This window comes from Indicator indicator, chromosome 18, assembly GCF_027791375.1.
Source record: "Indicator indicator isolate 239-I01 chromosome 18, UM_Iind_1.1, whole genome shotgun sequence".
Classification (NCBI taxonomy): Eukaryota; Metazoa; Chordata; class Aves; order Piciformes; family Indicatoridae; genus Indicator; species Indicator indicator.
Genome location: NC_072027.1, coordinates 12,076,538 through 12,096,029, shown reverse-complemented (window position 1 = coordinate 12,096,029; position 19,492 = coordinate 12,076,538). Strand labels below are relative to the sequence as shown.

Below are 19,492 nucleotides of genomic sequence, written 5' to 3'. Positions count from 1 at the left end.
TTGGAAATGGGAACCAGGGGTTTGTGCTTAGGATGTGTTTAGAGCTGCTGCTACTGCACCAGCATCCAGCAGGACATGGGGACCAACCACTTTGGTTACTGAGGATCCCCGCATGGTGGTGTTGGAAAGGACCTCTGGAGATCATCTAGTCCAACACCTTCCCCTAAAGCAGGGCACCCACAGCAGCTTGCCCAGCATCACAATGGCCAGGTGGGGTTGGAATCTCTCCAGAGAAGGAGACTCTACAGCCTCTCTGTGCAGCCTCCTCCAGGGCTCCAGCACCTTCACACCAAAATTTCTCCTCCTTTCAGATGGAATGATGTTAGCAGAGCTTCTCTCTGAAGGTTGTGGCTGTAAGTTGGTAGTCAGTGAGAAAAGGGAGTTATTAGAGAACAATCTTCATCCAGAACATCTTCTGACTACAGATGGTGGTCTTTGGCTTTTTTACTTGCATGGGAGAGGTGGCCAAGGTGTTGGAGTGATCATCATGTTGGCCCTTCTGGTGCTCTCTGGGGCTTGGTCTCCTCAGCATGTTTCCTCACAGCCTTTTCCATGCTGATCTCTGTATTCCCTTGGTCTCCAGATGTCTCTGCCTGTAGGCTCTCCAGAGAAGATGCTTCTTTGGGTCTGCTTTATCTTGCAGGTTTTCTATAGCCTTTGTCCTTTCTGGGTTTGTTTGCTTATGGCAAATTGTTTCTGCTCTGCTTTCCATGTCCTGGCTCATTCCAGTTGCTGCTTCTCCACCTTTCTGTCTGTCTGTACTGAACAGGACATTTTTCTCTCCATCTCTGAGTTTCTATTGTTTGATTTTCCTCTTCATCTCTAATCTCCTCCCCAACCCAGACAGCACAGTGAACTTTCCCTGAACTGGAGCTGCAGTCTCACACCACCTGGGAGCATCCCAGCTGTCTCCAACAGCAGCAAGGTGCTGTCTCCATGGAGCTGCAACATGTTCTGAGCCCTGCTGTTGGCTCAGCAGCAGAACCTGGCCCAGTGGAGCTCCTCCTTTGTCTTTCTATTGTCCAACCTTTCAAGATTTTGTTGGTTTTTTTTTTTTTTTTCCCTGAAAGTTCTTTGTCTTTTTTGGGGAGGACAAGGTGCTAAAAGAGGATTCTCAGAGGATCCACCTGGGCTTCCAGAACGAGTGGTAACTTGTCAGCTTCTGTCTTAGTTTTGTGTCTCTAACATAGATGTCCCTGCCCACTGCAGGGGAGTTAGACAAGATTACCTTCGAGGGTCCCTTCCAACCTGATGCATTCTATGATCTCATATTCCTAGTGCTGCTTCTTCTCCCTCTCCAGTGCTCTAACCCATTTGAAACCTGAAGTAGCAGCTTTGCACTGAGTTTATGAACTTTTGTTGTGTTTCTAAAGCTCTTAAGCCAGGGAGGTCCTAAGCCTTGATTCCAGGCTTTTATTGATGGCTCCAGCAAAGGCTGCTTCAGTGGTTGGTGACTAACCCAGCCAGAGTCTCTGCTGCACCACCCTGACAGCTTTTTGTCCTTTGCTTAAGAAGCTGTTTGGGTCATGTAGAGGAGCAAAGGTTGTGGACCCGAGTGTTAGCCTGACCACAAGTCACAGGACATGAGACAACACCAATGTGTGTGGAAGAGGTTCCCAAGGAGGTTGTGGATGCTCCCTCCCTGGAGGTGTTGAGGCCAGGTTGGATGAGGCCTTGAGCAGCCTGGGCTAGTGGAAGGTGTCCCTGCCCATGGCAGGGGGATTGGAACTGGATGATCTTTAAGGTCCCTTCCAACCCAAACCATTCTGTGAATCACCCACTGCCTCTGCTGCAGCCCCTGCTGTTCTCTTCCTTCAGGCCAGGGGGTAAGACAGTGGCCAGGGGTGACTGGAGTTTGCAGAGTCCCTGGAGAAAGGTGCTTGATCAAACCTGACTTGCAGGATGGCTGGGTGACGAGTGGTGACTTGTCTGTGAGTCTGGGCCTGGACAGGAGGAGCAGCTTTGGAAGAGGTTGCATCAAGTGATTTCGTTACAGTGCTGTGGTGGGAACCCAGCTGTGCACCCTCAGGCTGCATCTGTCCAGCTGTGCTGGCAGCCTTGGTTGGAGCCAGAGAGCAGAGTTGTTCACTTTCCTTTTCTCTCTGCTCTTACATCACCTCTGCTGAGAATTATTGCAGCAGACATCTGAAGAAACATGTAGAAAGGATGGGGCTGGGCTCTTCTCAGTGGTGCCCAGTGAGAGGAAAGGGGCAGTTAGCACAAACTGGAACTCAGGAGGTTCCACCTGAACAAGAGGGTGAGGGTGATGGAGCCCTGAAGCAGGCTGCCCAGAGAGGTTGTGGTTTCCTTCTCTGGAGAGTATCCAAACCTACCTGGCCATGGTGATCCTGGGCAAGCTGCTATGGGTGCCCCTGCTTTAGCAAGGGGGTTAGACTGGGTGATGTCCAGAGGTCCTTTCCAAATCCACCACGATGGGATTCTGTGATAAAAAACAGGAATGATTTTGGGATATGATTTTCCTTTTCAAGATCTTCTGGTTTAAAATTCAAGAGAAGTCTCTTGGGTCTGTTCCTGATGTTTCACTTGAAGATGTCCCAGCTGACTGCAGGGGGCTGGACTAGATGACCTTTAAAGGTCCCTTCCCATCCAAATCAATTTGTGATTCTATGAAGGGGTACTACAAGCTCAAGAACAGCTCCAGGAAACCACCTTTGCAGCTACTGAGAGCTTACAGAGGTCTGCTTGACCTTCCCAGAGCTTGTGAGTTCCCATGATGATTCATGTTGGCATACATGGCCTGATGGCCAGCCCACAAGAGTGTGTGCAAACCAAGGACTAAAAGTGTTCTGAACACTTCAAAGACATTGCAGTTGTGGCATGAAACCTCTCTGAACAATGGTTCAGAAGTACTGGGCAGTGCCAAACCTCCTCACAGAGGAGGAAGATGGGGCATGGCCGTGCTACAGTGATTTTAAAAGTTAAGATGGCAGCAGCATTTCAAATTGGGTTGGTTTTGATGTGCTCAGGCTGCTTTTCTTAGCAGATGTTGAAAGGAGGAAGGGTGTGGAAGGAGGCATAGCGAGGGGCTGGCTGTCCTCCAGAGCAGATAGCTGCTGGAGGAGGATGTGCAAGTTCTTGCTCAAGCATCCTAGAAAACTCAGGGGAAGCTCCCCAGCTACCAGTAGAAGTTTTCACTTTGAATCGGTCACTGGAGTGGTCTGAACGCCTCTGCCCCTCTGGACTTGCTTCAAAACTCTGCTCTGTCAAACTTCAGTCATTTCAAAAATGTCTTTTTCTCAGCCACTTGACCTTTAGCTCCGTTGTTCCAGAGGCTGCTCTGTATCTATCATGCTTTGTTCCCCAACACTTCCACCTACACCCTTGGCTTTTTTCCCCCGTCCCCAAGTGTCTGCTGCCTGCTGGCCTGTTCCCACCAAGACATGGTAGGTTGATGGTTTGACCCAGGTGATGTTTTCCTTGGTTTGACCCAGGTAATTTTTGTCTTGGGTGACAAAGACAGAGGGTTGTATAACCAGGCTGAACTCAGCAGTGCAGATGGCTGGCCAGAAGCCCAGCCAGCTCCAGCTGTGAAGGCTCTGGGGAATGCCTGCACTTGTAATAAAACCTGGGCTTGGTTTTAATTAGAACCATCCTTTGGTTCAGCTTGGAGGGGCAGAAGAGCAAGACCCGTGTAGAGAATTCAAGCACCCAAGGTGCTTCACTTCTGATAGATTTTATAGTTAATTTTTTTTTTTTTCTTTTAATCAGGTTGAGGCTGAAATTCAGTCCTGAGCTGAAATTGATATTGGAAGGAAGGAGGAGGAGAAAGAAAGAGGGAAGTGAGCTGGTGGGGTGGTGACGATGAGCAGTAGGTTAGAAGGGAGGGAGGGAAGGAAGGAAGGAAAGCAGGAGCTGCCAGGGACCCTGGGCCACCCTCTTCCAAATGCACAGCCCTGTGCTGAGTGACATAAAGCAGCATTTCACAGCAGGTTTCTGCTGCCCTGCCAAGTCTCTCACTTGGGAAGCAAGGCAGATTTTCTTCCTCCCCTCCTCCCGCGGGGACGTGGGCTGGGAAAGATCTCCCTGCTGTCTACGTCCCTCTGGCTGACAGAGCTGGGAGGGTTATTTGTAGCCACAACACAGTGGAGTCAAGCTCTGAAAATCCTGCCTGTAGTATCCCAGCCTGGCTCTGGGACAGAAATAGAGCAGGGCTGATAAGGCAGAGCCAGGAACAAGGGCTGATTTCATCAAGGTTGCCAGGTGTCCTGCTCTGAACAAGGAAATGTGCTTTTTTGTACAGCAGCCTTCCTGCTCTGAGCTCTGCTGGCACCCTGCTGCGGGGCTGTGTCCCAACATTGCAGCTCTGCAGTGCTCTGCCAAGCTTGCTGGGGTGTCAGGTGCAAGAGGATCTGGCCTGGCATGCTGCAGCCTGCTGTCTGTCTCCCTCTTTTCTTTCCCTCCCTCCCTCCTCCTTTTCCCTCCCTCCCTCCCCCTTTTCCCTCCCTCCCCCTTTTCCCTCCCTCCCTCCTCCTTTTCCCTCCCTCCCTCCTCCTTTTCCCTCCCTCCCTCCCTCCTCCTTCCCCTCCCTCCCTCCCTCCCTCCTTCCCTCCTCCTTCCCCTCCCTCCCTCCCTCCTTCCCTCCTCCTTCCCCTCCCTCCTTCCTCTTTCCCCTCCCTCCCTCCTTCCTCTTTCCCCTCCCTCCCTCCTTCCTCTTTCCCCTCCCTCCCTCCTTCCTCCTTCCCCTCCCTCCCTCCCTCCTTCCTCCTTCCCCTCCCTTCCTCCCTCCCTCCTTCCTCCTTCCCCTCCCTTCCTCCCTCCCTCCTTCCTCCTTCCCCTCCCTTCCTCCCTCCCTCCTTCCTCCTTCCCCTCCCTCCCTCCTTCCCCTCCCTCCCTCTCTTCTTCCTCCTCCTTTCCCTCCCTCTCTCCTTCCTCTTCCCCTCCCTCCCTCTCTCCTTCCTCCTTCCCCTCCCTCCTCAGGCATTCCTGTGCTACCTTGTGCAGTGAGCCCCAGGTGCTCAGAGGCTCTGCTGCAGCTCTGGGCATTCTGGTGGCCACCACAGGGTATGGTTCTCTGTAGAGATGGGGCAGAGTAGCATGTTGGGAAGCTGCAGCCATGCAAATAGTCCCTGCCTCTCAGGGCTGTTGTGGTCTTGCACCTGATCCTAGAATGACAGAATTGTTATGGTTGGAAGAGAGCTTTCAGATCCATGAGTCCAACCCAGCACTGCCAGGTCACCACTGAACCATGGCCCTCGGCACTGTATCTCCAGGCTTTGAAACCCCTCCAGGGACTGAGGACTCCACCACTACCCTGGGCAGCCTGGGCCAGGCCTTGAGAATCCTTTTGGGGAGGAAATTGTTCCTCCTGCCCATCCTAAACTTCCCCTGGTGCAATTTGAGGCCATTTCCTCTTGTCCTATCACTTGCTCCTTAGAGGAAAAGACCAGCCTCCACCTGGCTTCATGGTTGGGAATCTCTGTAGAGAAGAAGACTCCACAACCTCTCTGGGCAGCCTGGTCCAACCCACCTAGACCATCTGAGTCAATCTGAGTGGCTGGACTCTAGCCTGCATGTTGCTTTTTACCCCATTTTCCCTTTTCCTGTATTAAAATGTTGCAAAACAGCCCTGTAAAAGGTCTGAGCTCTTCCTGCCCATGTCCTCATGACATTATCTTTGGGTGGCTGTCAAGCCACGTTGGGGCTACCAGTTTTGAAGGAATAGAATGATTCCTATTTATCCTTTTTTTTTTTTTTTTTTTCTCAGTCTGTGTATCTTCTGAGCTCAAACTTTAAAAAACCCATTGATGGTTGTTTGGAGGCTTTCTGGATATGAATCAGAAGGAAGTTGCACAACTGCAGAATTTCCTCCTATTGCTCAGGGCTCTCCAAACATTGAACTCCTCCAGGGAGACCAGGGAAACCTAGCAGCACTTGGCCCATTCTGTTCAGAAGCTTGGGTCTCAATGGAAAGTCTGGGTTGAAGGGTAGGCCCCAGCACCAGTAGAAGGAGCATTAGGTGAATCTTCTATAGTCTAGGTGACTGAAATGGTGAATTCCTTCTTGAGTGGAGATCCCTCTGTGGCTGTCACCTAGGACTGCTGGCCCGGGTCTTGCATAGATTCATAAACTGGTTTGAGTTGGAAAGGACCTTAAAGATCATCAAGTTCCAGCCCCCTGCCATGGGCAGGGACACCTCCCACTAGACCAGGTTGCTCCAGGCCTCATCCAGCCTGGTCTTTAACACCTCCAGTGGAGCTCCTGGGGGTCATCCTAACAGCAGGGAACCCCAGGAAGCACACAGACCCTCTCACCCAGCTCCTGAAACTCTCTCCTGGGTGTGTGTACCATGAACTGCGAGCCTGGGGTGGGAAAGGTGGAGAAGGACTTTCCTGTCTGGTTATAGAGCAAAGCTTCTGCTCCTCCCCACTGCCCTGGGCTGTGTTGGCTGTTGCTGCCTGGTCTGTTGCTATCAACAGAGCTTTGGAACCTTTCCTTCCCCAGTGGCTATTTCTGGAGGTGCCGTGCGATCCCGGCGGCTCCCCGCGCCGCTGCCGCTGGAAGGGGCTCCCTGCTTTGTTCCCAGCAGAGGAAGGGTGTGCACAGCACCAGCTTGGTTCAGCAGCCTGCACAGGACCTTGCTCCTGTTCTGCTCTGTGCTGCCACACTGGGCTCTGGCTCAGGAGGCTGGTGGAGCACATGTGTGTGTGTGCTGCTGGGCCTCTGGGCTGGTCAAGGGTGATGGAAAATGAGCTATCCATGACCCAGCAATGTGCCCTTGTGGCCAGGAAGGCAAATGGTCTCCTGGGGTGCATTAAGAAGAGTGTGGCCAGCAGGTCAAGGAAGGTTCTCCTTGCCTTCTGTTCTATCTGGGAAGACCACATCTGGTCCAGTTCTGGGCTCCCCAGTTCAAGAGGGACAGGGAACTACCAGAGAGAGTCCTGTGGAGACTCTGAAGAAGCTGAGGGGACTGGAGCATCTCTGTTAGGAGGGAGGGCTGAGAAGCCTGTCGAGCCTGGAGAGGAGCAGCCAAGCTGCAGTAGGGATTTGGACAGGAGGAAGATGACCAATATCTGAAGGCAGGAGAATGTTTGGATGAAGCTCAAGAGTTCAGAGAATGGCTTTGTCACAGGCAGTATTAGGTGCCTTGCCTCATCCTTCTCCGTTTCAGGTCCTCCCCAGATGAATGACATTTCTTTTCCTCTTTGCCTGATTTGTTCCTTCAGGCAGCCAGTGAAGGTGGCTTCCTACTCATTGTTGGAGTTCACAGAATTATAGAATGCCAGGTTGGAAGGCACCTCAAGGATCATCATCTTCCCAGATGTTGCTCTCATGCTCTTAAGGCGTAAAGGGAATTGTATACTGTGCTCTAAGTTTATAACCTTGATGTGCATCTTTGAGAAGAGCTTGGAGGACAGGACTCCAAAGCTGGGGCAACCTGATGGATTGAAAGCAGAAGGCTTTGGTGGCTTTGAGGACCATGCTGCTGGAGAAGATACTTCTTCACAGAGAGGGTTATCAGACATTGGAATAGTCTGCCCAGGGCAGTGGTAGAGTCACCATCCCTGGGGGTGTTCAAGGAGCATGTGGACCTGGTGGTTAGGGACATGGTTCAGTGTTGACTCCGCAGTGCTGGGTCGAGGGTTGGACTGGGTGAGCTTGGAGGTCTCTTCCAACCAGATGTTTTCTGTGATTGAGGCAAGTCCTCCAGATACCTGTCACCAGTAAAGGTGACACCAAATATGTCATCAGTCCCATCCCAGGTGGATCCATGCTTTTCATGAGTCTTTCTTCTTGTGTTTTGCAGGTCTACAACTCCAACAAGGACAACCAAAGTGAAGGCAGTAAGTATGTCCATTCAAGACAGACCCCTAGAAGGTGGCTCTGCTGCATGGTGTGCAGACTTTGGGGGCCAGCAGGAGAGGCTGATCTGCTGCTGGTGGTGACACCAGGCTGTGCTGTGCTCCCCTGGGCCAGCAGTGGCTATGGGGAACACCCTGGGGAAGAGCTGGATCCAGCACCAGTAGGGAACAGGTGCAGAACCTTGGTGGTGGGACTTGGAGCCATGGAGAGCAGTATTGAGCTGTTTCCTTGGCCCTTTGGGGTGCATTCCCTCCTCACCTCACATCCTTGTGTTCTTGGCCACAGGAGTGGGGCAGGCATGCTTTGGGACCAGCTTCTTCTGGTTCTTGGATCCAGTGGGTGCGGGTGGCACCTCAGACCAACCATCTCTCCCTTCTGAATCAAAATCTGGAGGAGGAAGGTGCCTTTTGCAAAGGGATGTTGGAGCAAAAGTCTAAATAGTAGGGAGGTCCTGCTTGATGGGGATGTCAACAAAAGCCTCTAAGACAGCCTACTGCTTTCATTGTGGTTTGGGCAATCAAAGAGCTGACTCAGGCAAGCTGTTGTTTTTCCTCCTGGAGGAGTGGTTGCTCCTGGTCCTGGATCTTATGCCCTATGTTTGAAAACCCCTTAATGGAGCCATTTCCCAGTAGGTTTGATTGCCCTAATTGCAGTAGTCAAAGTCCTGATCCTTTCCCTCCTTCCCTCAAAGCTGTTGGTCAGGCAGGAGCCCAAGCCCAGGGTGCTGGTTAGTGAATGGTTCATTTTTAGGCTGCCTCAGAGCATTTTCATCTTGAGCAGAAGCTTTTCCCTCACTGTAATAGGTGTCATTTGCACCTAATGTTCCTCATAACCATTCCAGCCCTTGCACAGAGCAGGCTCTTCATCCTCTCTGCTCTTGATGTGGCTTCTCCTTTCCCTGGTGGTTCTCTGTGCCATCTCATCTCATAGGTGTTCCTCTTGGCTTTGTGCAACCCAGGTGATCATCACAGAACTGAATGCTGTGCCTTGTGTTCCTATGGCTGATGCCCCAGCTGGCTATGACTTGTGCATCATAGAATCATGGAATCATTCTGGTTGGAAAAGACCTCCAAGATCATGGAGTCCAACCATTAACACAATTTCAGGCCATTTCCTCTCCTTCTATCACCTGATGCTAGGGAGAAGAGACCAACCCTACCTGGCTCCAACCTCCTTTCAGAGAGGTGTAGAGAGCAATGAGGTCTCCCCTCAGCCTCCTCTTCTCCAGACTAAACACCCCCAGTTTCCTCAGCTGCTCCTCACCAGCCCTGCTCTCCAGACCCTTCACCTGCTTCATTGCCCATTTCTGGACATACTCCAGCACTTCAGTGTCTTCACAACTCCATCTTTTCTCCATTCTACAGAGACACAGAGAACATGACTTGCTCCACTCTGTCCAACCCTGGCCATGAATGCACTGCTGTGTATTCCCAGGACAATCCATGGTGATCTGGTTCAAGAAGGGTGTTCAAAGAACCATTTTCTAAGCTTGGTTGGGGGGAATGATGCAAAAGCAGAACAGACATTAGGGATGGGGATGGGAGGAAGGGTTGGTGAAGCAGCTGGTGAAGTAATGACTGCTTCTGAAAGAAGCATTTGTCACACCATGACCTTCCCATCTTACGTGCTGTCAGACATAAAACCTCCTGGGGCTGTGACTTAGGCTGGAGTCATCCTGCAAAGTACCAGCAGCTCTTTGGAGATGGTGACAGCTCGAGTCAAGTGTGTCCATGGCTTTCCCAGGGTGAGTTGTATCATTTGATCCCAGTGTTCAGCTTGCCAAGCTTGCAATGGGTCCCCAGTTGGGGCTCCTAAACACTTCTTTGGGGTTTCCTTAGATAAGGGCTGTCTGGGTGGTTGTTCTTCACCCAGGCTCTTCACTGCCAGGCTGTTTGCTTTTGGCAAAGCACAGCAGGACCTTGATGAAGACACCAAATGCCAAGTTTCTCCCTGTGCATCTTCACCAGACAAAGCTGGGGTTTCATCAGCCAAGGAGGCCTTGCCAAAGTTTCCTGTCTTTTAGTACCTCTTCCATTTCGATGGTCCATCTTAAATGTGAGAAGAATCCCAGCATGGTGTGGTTGGAAGGGACCTCTGGAGATCATCCAGCCTAACCCCCCAGCTAAACCAGGGCACCCACAGCAGCTTGGCCAGGATCACAATGTCCAGGTGGCTTTGGAATCTCTCTGGACAAGGAGACTCCACAACCTCTCTGGACAGATTGCTCCAGGGCTCCAGCACCCTCACAGCAAAGAATTTTCTCCTTCTGTTCGGGTGGAACCTCCTGGGTTCCAGTTTGTGTCCATTGCCCCTTATCCTGTTGCTGTTCCAATGCTCAACCACCATCAAAATCTTCCTTGTCTGCTCTGTAGAGTCTCTTCCTCCAGCTTTGGCACCCTTGGCTGGCTGCTGCTGATGTAGCAGCAGGTTCTCCTGAACCATCTGGCGGCAATTATCTTCCCATACGCTTCTGACTGGGGCTGCTGCTGGTGTGTTCAAACATCTGACTCTGCTATAACCCTCATTAAAACCATGTCTGTGGTGAACTGCTTGTCTCACCAGCCACACTTGAGATTGATTTGAGTCTGGCTGCGTGCCAGCTTCCCATAAGGACCATGAGTATGGTCATGGAGTGGAGTCCAGATGTAGTTCCTGCCCCTGAAAACCGCTCTGCTTCCTGCCCCTACCTGTAGCACTCACAGAGCTGCAGTGAGATCTACTCTTGGCCACTGTCTTAATTTTATGGAGCTTTTGGGTTTTGCATCCTGCTGGGTGGGCAGATGGTTACTGACCCACAGGGTAGTTTATCTTAATCTTCTTTAGGAGCTGGAAGGAGGTAGTGCTGAATGGTGGGGGTGAGTGGCTGTCTATCAACAGTCAGAGCCTGAGGAATTTAGGTGCATTAATTTGCAAACCAGGAGGACTTGTCCTGCTCTGAGGGCCACAGCAATGATGGGAGGGCTGGAAGCCCTCTGCTGTGAAGCCAGGCTTGAGAGAGTTGGGGTTGTTCAGTCTGGAGAAGAGAAGGCTCCAGAGAGACCTTCTGGTGGCCTTTCAGTGCTTTCAGGGGCCTGTAAGAAAGCTGGGGACAGACTTTTGAGCAGGGCCTGTTGTGACAGGACAAGGGTTGATGGTTTGAACTAGAAGAGGGAGATTCAGACTGGAGAGAAGGAAGAAATGTTTGACATTGAGAGTGGTAAGATCCAGACCCAGGTTGCCCAGAGAGGTGGAAGGTGTCCCATCCTTGGAACCATTTCAGGGCAGGTTGTTTGGGGCTCTGAGCTCTGCTCTAGTTGAAGCTGTCCCTGCTGACTGCATGGGGTTGGACTGGATAATCAGTGACAGGACAAGGGGCAGTGGGCACCAACTGAACCCAGGAGTTCCATCTGAACAGTAGGAGAAAATTCTTTGGTGTGAGGGTGTGGAGCCCTGGAGCAGGCTGCCCAGAGAGGTGGTGGAGTCTCTTTCTCTGGAGAGCTTCCAACCCCCCCCGGCCATTGTGATCCTGGGCAAGTTGCTGTGGGTGCTTTAGCAAGGGGGTTGGACTGGATGATCTCCAGAGGTCCCTTCCAACCCTCACCATGCTGAGGTTCTGTGATAAAGCTTCACATCTGCAGAAGGTGTTTGGAGGGAGGAAGAGTATGGCTGCCGTGGGTGACCTGTGTGGTCGTCACAGGTTCTTCACCCAGGAGCAGTGTTCCGTGCCTAACTGAGCTGCAGAATTCACACAGGGAAACATTGTCCCTCAGCAAAGGTGACACACATGTCTTGTCTCACAGCTGTCGCACACAGGCACTGACCTGACCTTGGTGTGACATCATCATTCTAGTGCTTCTGACCTGCTCTCATCCTGCTGTTTTTCCTAGCAGCTTATGTCTCTTTAATCCCTTAATTCTTTGTTGATAAGGCAAATCAGAGCATGGAGGGGGGAGCACTAAGTCAGCTCTGCTCAGCCTCAGGCAGCCTTGCTGACTCCAGCTCTGTGTGTGTCTATCATGGCAACAGAACGTCAAAGCCAATTCTTCTATATAACCCTGTGTGAGGCTGAAAGGAGACCTTCTGGCCCTCTACAACTCCCTGAAAGGCGGTTGGAGCTAGGTGGGGGTTGGTCTCTTCTCTCAAGGAACAAGTGATAGGACAAGAAAATGGCCTCAGGTTGCACCATGGGAGGTTTAGGTTGGACACGAGGAACAATTTCTTCCCTAAAAGGGTTCTCGAGGCCTGGCCCAGGCTGCCCAGGGCAGTGGTGGAGTCCCTGTTCCTGGAGGGGTTTCAAAACTGTGTAGATGTGGTGCTGAGGGACATGGTTTAGTGATCCCCAGTGTGGGCTGATGGAGATGGCCTCAAGACAGAGGCATCTCTGCAGTTCATAGGTGGCTTGGATAGCTGGGTGGAGAGCTGGAAGGGTTTGTAGGAGTGACCTGGGACTCATCAAGCAAGCTGCCTCCTGTGCCATCTTCAAGGATTTGTTGTGTCATCTGGGATTCCCTTTTGTTGCGAGCAAACTGTTGTCAAAGTCAAAGGTCTCTTTGAGTCATCTCATTTCACCTTTAATTAGTATTTTGAGCAGAGGTAAGTGGGTGATGGAGCCTGGTGGAGCCCAGGACTCTACTGCCTGGCAGGCATGGGAGGTGCTGCCTCAGAGGGATGCAGATGCTGAGGTGATGGATCCACATTCTGCTCTTCTCTGGGTGCAGAATTCTATATTGTGCCTTTCCAGCCCAAACACCTCATTGATCTCCTCTTCTTCCTCCCCTTCTTGTTTTGGCAGCAGGACAGTAACTGTGAGCAGCAGCAGGGATGTTGGGGTGAGCACTGTGCTCAGTGTGAAACTATCCCTTTGGTGAGGTGTTCATGGCTTCTTTCTCCTCTTCCCTTCCAGCTGCCCAGTTGGATAATATTGGCTTCAGCATCATCAAGAGGTGCATCCATGCTGTGGAAACCAGAGGTAGTGTCCTTCACCAATAGTCCTGGTCTAGGGGGCAGGTTTGGAGCTGTTTGTAGCAGAGCAATCACTGAGCTGCTCTTTTCATGAGTAGATGGGTCTCCCATTAACCCACAGCAGATAAACCCTGTGATGTGTTGGGGCAGCCACCTTTGCTGAGACACACCTTGGACCTGGGACCTGTTGGTGTAGCTCTTGTGACATCCTCCTGATAAGCTTTTTGTTCTTCCTAGGGATCAATGAACAAGGGCTCTACCGGATCGTCGGAGTCAACTCTAGAGTTCAGAAGCTGTTGAGTGTGTTAATGGGTAAGTGTCTGGTGTTTTGGGAAAGCCAACTACGTTGGGCTGCTTCTTGCCAGCCAAGGATGGAGGCTCTTCTTGGGCTACCTAACTCTGGTGAATGTGCTCTTAGGACCACATGCTTTTAGAGGCCAGGAGGTCCCGGAGCACGACTGTTTGCTAAGGTAGGACTCATGTAGGACATGGCTTGAAAAGGTTCTTCTGGTGCAGTCACTGGTGGCCTGCTCACATATGGTATGAGTTTTGGCAGCCTTCCCAACTGCAAGCTAAACTTTTTGAAGAAATAGCTGAAAGCTTTGGGTTTTAATCTCAGATCTGCCACCTTGTTCCTAGAATACATCTGAATTGTCTTCTCTTGTTGCATGATGCCTGTGGCTCTTCCTACCTTCCCCTTGGACCCTCTTGTGCCTCTTTCAACATAGGCTTGCCCAGACTTTCCAAGCATGCCTTTCCCTCGTGCCTGAGGTGTCAGGTCCTGTGGTTCTGGGTGCTTGGGAGGAGAGGTGGTTTCAGGTCACACCATAGCAGAGCTTGGTGTTGATGTTGTGGAGCTGCTCTGGACACTGGCCCCGATATGCAGGCACCCTGCATCTGCCCAGCAGCCCTCAGAAACCTGTTTCTGGAAGCAGGCAGAAGGGAAAGGCCCTAAATCAAGGCTGTCACAAGGGGACCTCTCTGCACTGGTTTTGCTCTAGCATTTGGAAAGCTGGCTGCAGTCACAAGAGCTGGTGGCTGACTCTTTTATTAGTAGAAGCTTGGCTTAGGTTCTGGGCCATGTGAATATGTCCTTCTAGCCCCCCCCCAGGCACAGCAGATAAGCCAGGGCTGTCTCATGGCACACACATTTGGCACTGTCCCCTTGGAGCGTTGCTGCCCACTGATAAAAATAAGTCTGGATGTCCCAGGGTGCAGCAGGTCCCACATGCCAGGTCCTCCGCTTGTGCTTTCCATGCTGGTGGCCATCACCTCGCGGGCTGGCAGAAAGCGGATCCTGTTTCCTCTCTGTCAGCGTGGGGTCGAGGTGGCTGAGCTGTGACAGATGGCAGAACTTGCTTGGTTTCAGAGCTCTGTGGAACTGGGAGGGATTTCACATCTTGGATGCCATCCAACAGCCATCATCTCCTCAGTGACTGAAGCCACTCAGCTGTCGACCTCGTGTCTCACAACGCGGCGATATATCGTGGGTGGCTTTGCTTTGTCCCAGCACCTCACAGAATGGCTTGGCCTGGAAGGGACCCCAAAGAGCATCCAACCTCCCTGCCATGAGCAGGGACACCTTCCATTAGACCAGGTTGCTCAAGGGTTTGCAGACCCATGACTCCATGTCTGTCTTTGACTCACAGGTGATTAAAACACCTTCAACAATCTCAACACTCAGGTTCTGATACTGTGAAGTCAGTGTCACAGAATCCCAGCATGGTGGGGGTTGGAAAGTGACATCTAGAGGATGTGAAACTCCTGGTGCAGGTCCAGAGGAGACCACGATGATGATCAGAGGAGAGGGCTGGAGCACTTCCCCTATGGGGACAGGCTGAGAGAGCTGGGGCTGTTCAGCCTGGAGAAGCGAAGGCTTCAGGGAGACCTTGGAGCAGCCTTCCAGTACCTGAAGGGGACTACAGCAGAGCTGGGGAAGGACTTTTTACAAGGGCCTGTAGTGACAGGATGAGGGGCAAAGGCTTTGAGCTGGAAGAGGGCAGATTTAGACTGGAGATTAGGAAGAAATTCTTAACAGTGAGGGTGGTGGGACACTGGATGCCCCCTCCCTGGAGGTGTTTAAGGCCAGGCTGGATGAGACCTTGAGCAACCTGGGCTAGTGGAAGGTGTCAATGCTCATGGCAGGGGGTTGGAACTAGGTGATCTTTAAGGTCCCTTGCAACCCAAACCATTCTGTGATTGAAATCCTAAGCAGGTTGCTCAGGGTGGCATCCAGGTGTATTTGGAATCTCTCTGAAGAAGGAGGCTCCACAATGTGTCCATTGTCAAATCCTGGTCTGTTCGCAGTTGCCTTCAAGGCTCTGGTGTCCCTCTTCAGATCCAGCCTTGGTGAAGGGAGGAGCCAAAGTGTCCTCACAACATGAGGTTTGCCCTATATTTAGAACTGAATGTGGGCAGCCTCAGTGGTTCACATGCAGTTTAAATGGCAAAAGGCTCAGGTTTCCCTGGCCCTGTTGGTGAGGTGACGCTGCCGAGAAGGCCTTTGGCATGAGGAGTCACTGCGGGAGCCTGCCGCTGTGCTTGGCCAGCCATGGAGCAGAGTCTGCCCGTGGGCAGCAGCTGAGTCAGGGGCAGCACAGGGCCTGGGCTTGGGCAGAGCAGCTTGTCTGTGTCTGACCTGGCGTGGGGCACAAGTGCTGGCTGCAGCAGCACTGGGCTAGATGGCTCTTAAAGGTCCCCTCCAGCGCAACCCGTCTGCGCCTCTGTGTTGGAGAGGGGCCAGAAGAGGCCACAGCAATGATGGGAGGGCTAGAAGCCCTCTGCTGTGAGGCCAGGCTGAGAGAGTTGGGGTTGTCCAGCCTGGAGAAGAGCAGGCTCCAGGGAGACCTTCTGGTGGCCTTTCAGTGCTTAGAGGGGCTGATCGGAAAAGTGGGGACAGACTTTTGTGCAGGCCCTGTTGTGACAGGGCGAGAGGTGACGGTTTGAAACTAAAAGAGGGAGATTAGGAATAGATAGGAAGACAGTTTTTTTCCACTGAGGGTGGTGAGAACCTGGCCCAGGTTACCCAGAAAGGTGAGAGGTGTCCCATCTGTGCAACCATTGCAGGTCAGGTTGTTTGGGGATCAGAGCAACCTGCTCTAGTGCAGATGTCCCTGCTGACTGCAGGAGGGTTGGACTGCATGATGTTGTAAGGTCCCTTTCTACCCAAACCTGTCTATGACTCTATGGTGTGGGTGAGAATTACTGTGAGGGATGAGGTGAGGCCCCAGATGCTTCTCCTTGCTGTGGAGAAATGGGTGAGGAAGTGAAACCAAGTGTGTTTTGGCAGCAGCTTTCTCCATCCCTGGGAATTAGATGGAGAAGTTCCTTAGAAAGGGCTTTGGGTGCTGTTCCTGACATCACATGGCAAGTGTCTTGCTGTGGTTCCATCACAGCTGTGGCTTTAGGGGTGCTGGGTCAAGCTGGGCCTCCCTCCTGCCCAGCAAGCTGCCACACTACAGACTGTCCTGTCTCATCAGCCAGGGTCTGCAGGGATGAGCACACAGAGATCAATGGGGCCAGCATCCCCTCTGCTGCTCTTCATGTCCAGGAAGAAAATAACCCAACAAAACTAACTTTCAGGGGGGAATGGGACTGGATTTCTCTCACCCCTGGATTTCTGTGTAGATCCTGACATAAAGGAGCAGAGCTGCAGCTCCCTTTTCTTTCATAGAATCATTAAGGTTGGAAAAGACCTCTAGGACTGTCAAGTCCAACCTTCTACCCAACACCTCCATGACCATGTCCCAGAGTGCCACATCTCCTCGTTTCCTGAGATGTCCCTTCACATACCCCTTCAGCCCTTTCTGTATCTGCTGGGAGACATCAGGTTAGGAATTTACAGCTGGAGCTTACTTCAGGGTTAATGCTGGATTTGGCCTGGAGGTGCTTTTCCAGCCCCTGTTTCACATTTACACAGGTTCCTGAGGAACTGTGACCTTGTGTGGAGGCAGAGGTTGGCCTGGTGCTGTCTGCAGCCATCTCTAGCTGGGGAGTCAGCTGCTGCCTCTGTAAGCCACAAAGCTGACTTTCTGCAGACTCATAAATTTGAAGGTCAAGGGGAACTGATGATCTGCTCCAAGCCTTTTCATGAGCCCCTCCATAGAATTCCAGCCGGCTGCATGAATCATGCCCATAAACTTCCAGAGGAGCTTTTGAAAAGACATCCAGACTGGGCTTGTTTGTTCAGCTCTGGTGAAGGTCTTGCTGTTAGAAAGGGCTTTAAAGGGGGAGAGGGGGGGCAGCATTTGTTGTTGTTGAAAGGTTTGTAACTCTGCCCAGCTTCTCCTGAAGCATCAAACTGCCTTCTGATAAAGGGAGCAGTAAGGCCTTGTCCCAGAGTCCCAGCATGGTGGGGGTTGGAAGGGGCCTCTAGAGATCATCCAGTGCAACCTTCCTCCTAAAGCAGGGACACCCACAGTAGCTTGCCCAGGATCAAAACAGCCAGGTGAGGTTTGGAATCTCTCCAGAGAAAGAGATTCCACAACCTCTCTGGGCAGCCTGCTCCAGGGCTCCAGCACCCTCACACCAAACAAGTTTCTCCTCCTGTCCAGATGGAACATTTTTGGGTCCAGATTGTGCCCATTGCCCCTTCTGTCACTGGGCACCACAGAATCTGGCCCCATCCTCTTTAGCTCTTGCTGAGCATTGGGCAGATCCCTTCTCCACTGAGAAAATCCTGCTCTTCTCCAGGCTCAGCAGCCCCAGGGTGCTCAGCTTTTCTTCCTCACAGAGATGTTCCAGGCCCCTCAGCATCTTTGTAGCCTCCACTGGACTCTCTCTGGTAGTTCCCTGCCTCTCTTGAACTGGGGTGCCCCAAACTGGACCCATTACTCCAGCTGTGGCCTCACCAGGGCAGAGCAGAGGGGGAAGAGAACCTCCCTTGACCTGCTGGCTATGCTCTTCTTCATGCAATCCTTCCAAAGGCATGATGGAGGAGGGATGGGTTGATCATGTGATTGCTGTGAGGAACACAGGTCATCTTTGTGTGACTATCCATCTCTCCATGTTTATTTTTCAAGGGCTTCTCCTGATGTGTTTATTTAATTAAAGTGAAGCCCAACCACCAGCCGCTGCTTCCTGCTGATTAGCTGTAAATGACACCCAGCTTTACCTGTGGCTTTAAAATGCAAAAGCACATTCTAGGTGTGGGTGAGAAGGCAAATCCCACTGAGCTGAGCTCAGGGGCCAGGTGGTGACAGCAGCTGCATCTGGCTTTGCTGCTGGTGGCGCCAATCTGTGCCTGCTCCAGCTCTCCAAGGACGTTTGGTGTGTCCGTGTCACTGGCAAGGACCCACTGCTCTGTCTCAAGGTGCCCACAGAGGTTTCCCAGGGATTTCAGTGGGAGCAGGATCCAGGTCAAAGAATAACAGAATGGTAGGGATTGGAATGGGCCTCTGAAGATCGTTGAGTCCAGCCCCCCTGCCAAGACAGATTCACCAAGAGAATGTCACACAGGAACACGTCCAGGTGGGTTTGGAATGGCTCTATACACGTAGACGACACCATTTCTCTGGGCAGCCTGCTCCAGTGCTCTGCCACTCTCAAAGTTCCTGCTCAGCCAGATCTTGGTGCAGTCAAGATGGAGTTGTGATGACACTGAGGCACTGGAACATATCCAGAGATTGGCAATGAAGCTGGTGAAGGGTCTGGAGATGAGCAGCTGAGGGAACTGAGGGTGTTTAGTGTGGAGAAGAGGAGGCTGAGGGGAGACCTCATTGCTCTACAACTCCCTGAAAGGAGGTTTCAGCCAGGTTGGGCTTGGTCAGTTCTCCCAAGGAACAAGTGATAGGACAAGAAGAAATGGCCTCAAGTTGCATCGGGGGAGGTTTAGATTGGATGTGAGGAGCAGTTTCTTCCCCTTTTGGGAACAGGCTGCCCAGGGCAGTGCTGGAGTCCCCATCCCTGGAGGGTTTTCAAAGCCATGTAGATGTGCTGAGGGACATGGGTAGACTTTAGATAATGGTTGAACTTCATGATTTTGAAGCTCTTTTCCAACCAAAACCATTCTGTGAAGGGAAATGCAGCTGCAGATCTGCCTGCCCACATCTCCATCGTGAGTCAGGCCAGCTGCAGGAACTCTTCCCTGCCTTGAGCAGAAGAAAAAGCCACCTCCTGTCCCCCTGCACACCCAGACTGTGTTCCTGCCTCTGCCACTCCATTTGTCCTGCCTGCCCACCACTCACCATGGAGGCTGTGCCACCATCACTGCTGTGGTTCATGTTCCTGAAGGCTGTGGCCCACGTGGGGCTAGGCTTTTCTGCTGAGTCCTGGGGGGGGTCTCTGTCTGAGTCCATTTCATATTTGTGCCCTGCTCTGTCACCTCTGTGGCTGATCCCCATGGTGTCCTGCAGGTCTGTAATGTCATGTTTGGAGTTGAGTGTTGATCTCATTGCTCTTGATGGATGTTTTTATTCTCTTTTTCTCATCCCATGCAAGCAGGAGTGGGCTGCCGTGTAATCTTCTCTGCTTCCTTGTTGGTGACTGGCTTCTGGTCACCAAGTTGGGGAAAGGCAAATAAAATGGCCCATGATGGTCTTCTCACACCAGTGATCTGGTATGAGCTGGTGTTATCTTCACCCTGGCTCACTTCTCTCTTTTTTTCTTTCCTTAGATCCCAAAACAGCCACAGAAACAGAAACAGAGATCTGTGCAGAGTGGGAGATAAAAACCATCACCAGTGCACTGAAAACCTACCTGAGGTAAGACAGGAAAGTCTCATCTGTTTTGG

The 19,492-nt window shown here is 51.9% G+C and overlaps 1 protein-coding gene across 2 annotated transcripts in view; it reads left to right on the top strand.

Moving 5' to 3' along the window:
• The window catches only part of ARHGAP26 (Rho GTPase activating protein 26), a 130,682-nt gene that overhangs the window by 53,725 nt on the left and 57,465 nt on the right, over positions 1-19,492 (top strand). For both annotated transcript variants that reach the window (XM_054389313.1, XM_054389312.1), the window contains exons 12-15: positions 7,766-7,802; positions 12,704-12,769; positions 13,000-13,074; positions 19,376-19,463. In XM_054389313.1, coding sequence (XP_054245288.1) covers positions 7,766-7,802; positions 12,704-12,769; positions 13,000-13,074; positions 19,376-19,463 — 266 coding nt within the window. The remainder of the gene's footprint in view (positions 1-7,765; positions 7,803-12,703; positions 12,770-12,999; positions 13,075-19,375; positions 19,464-19,492) is intronic.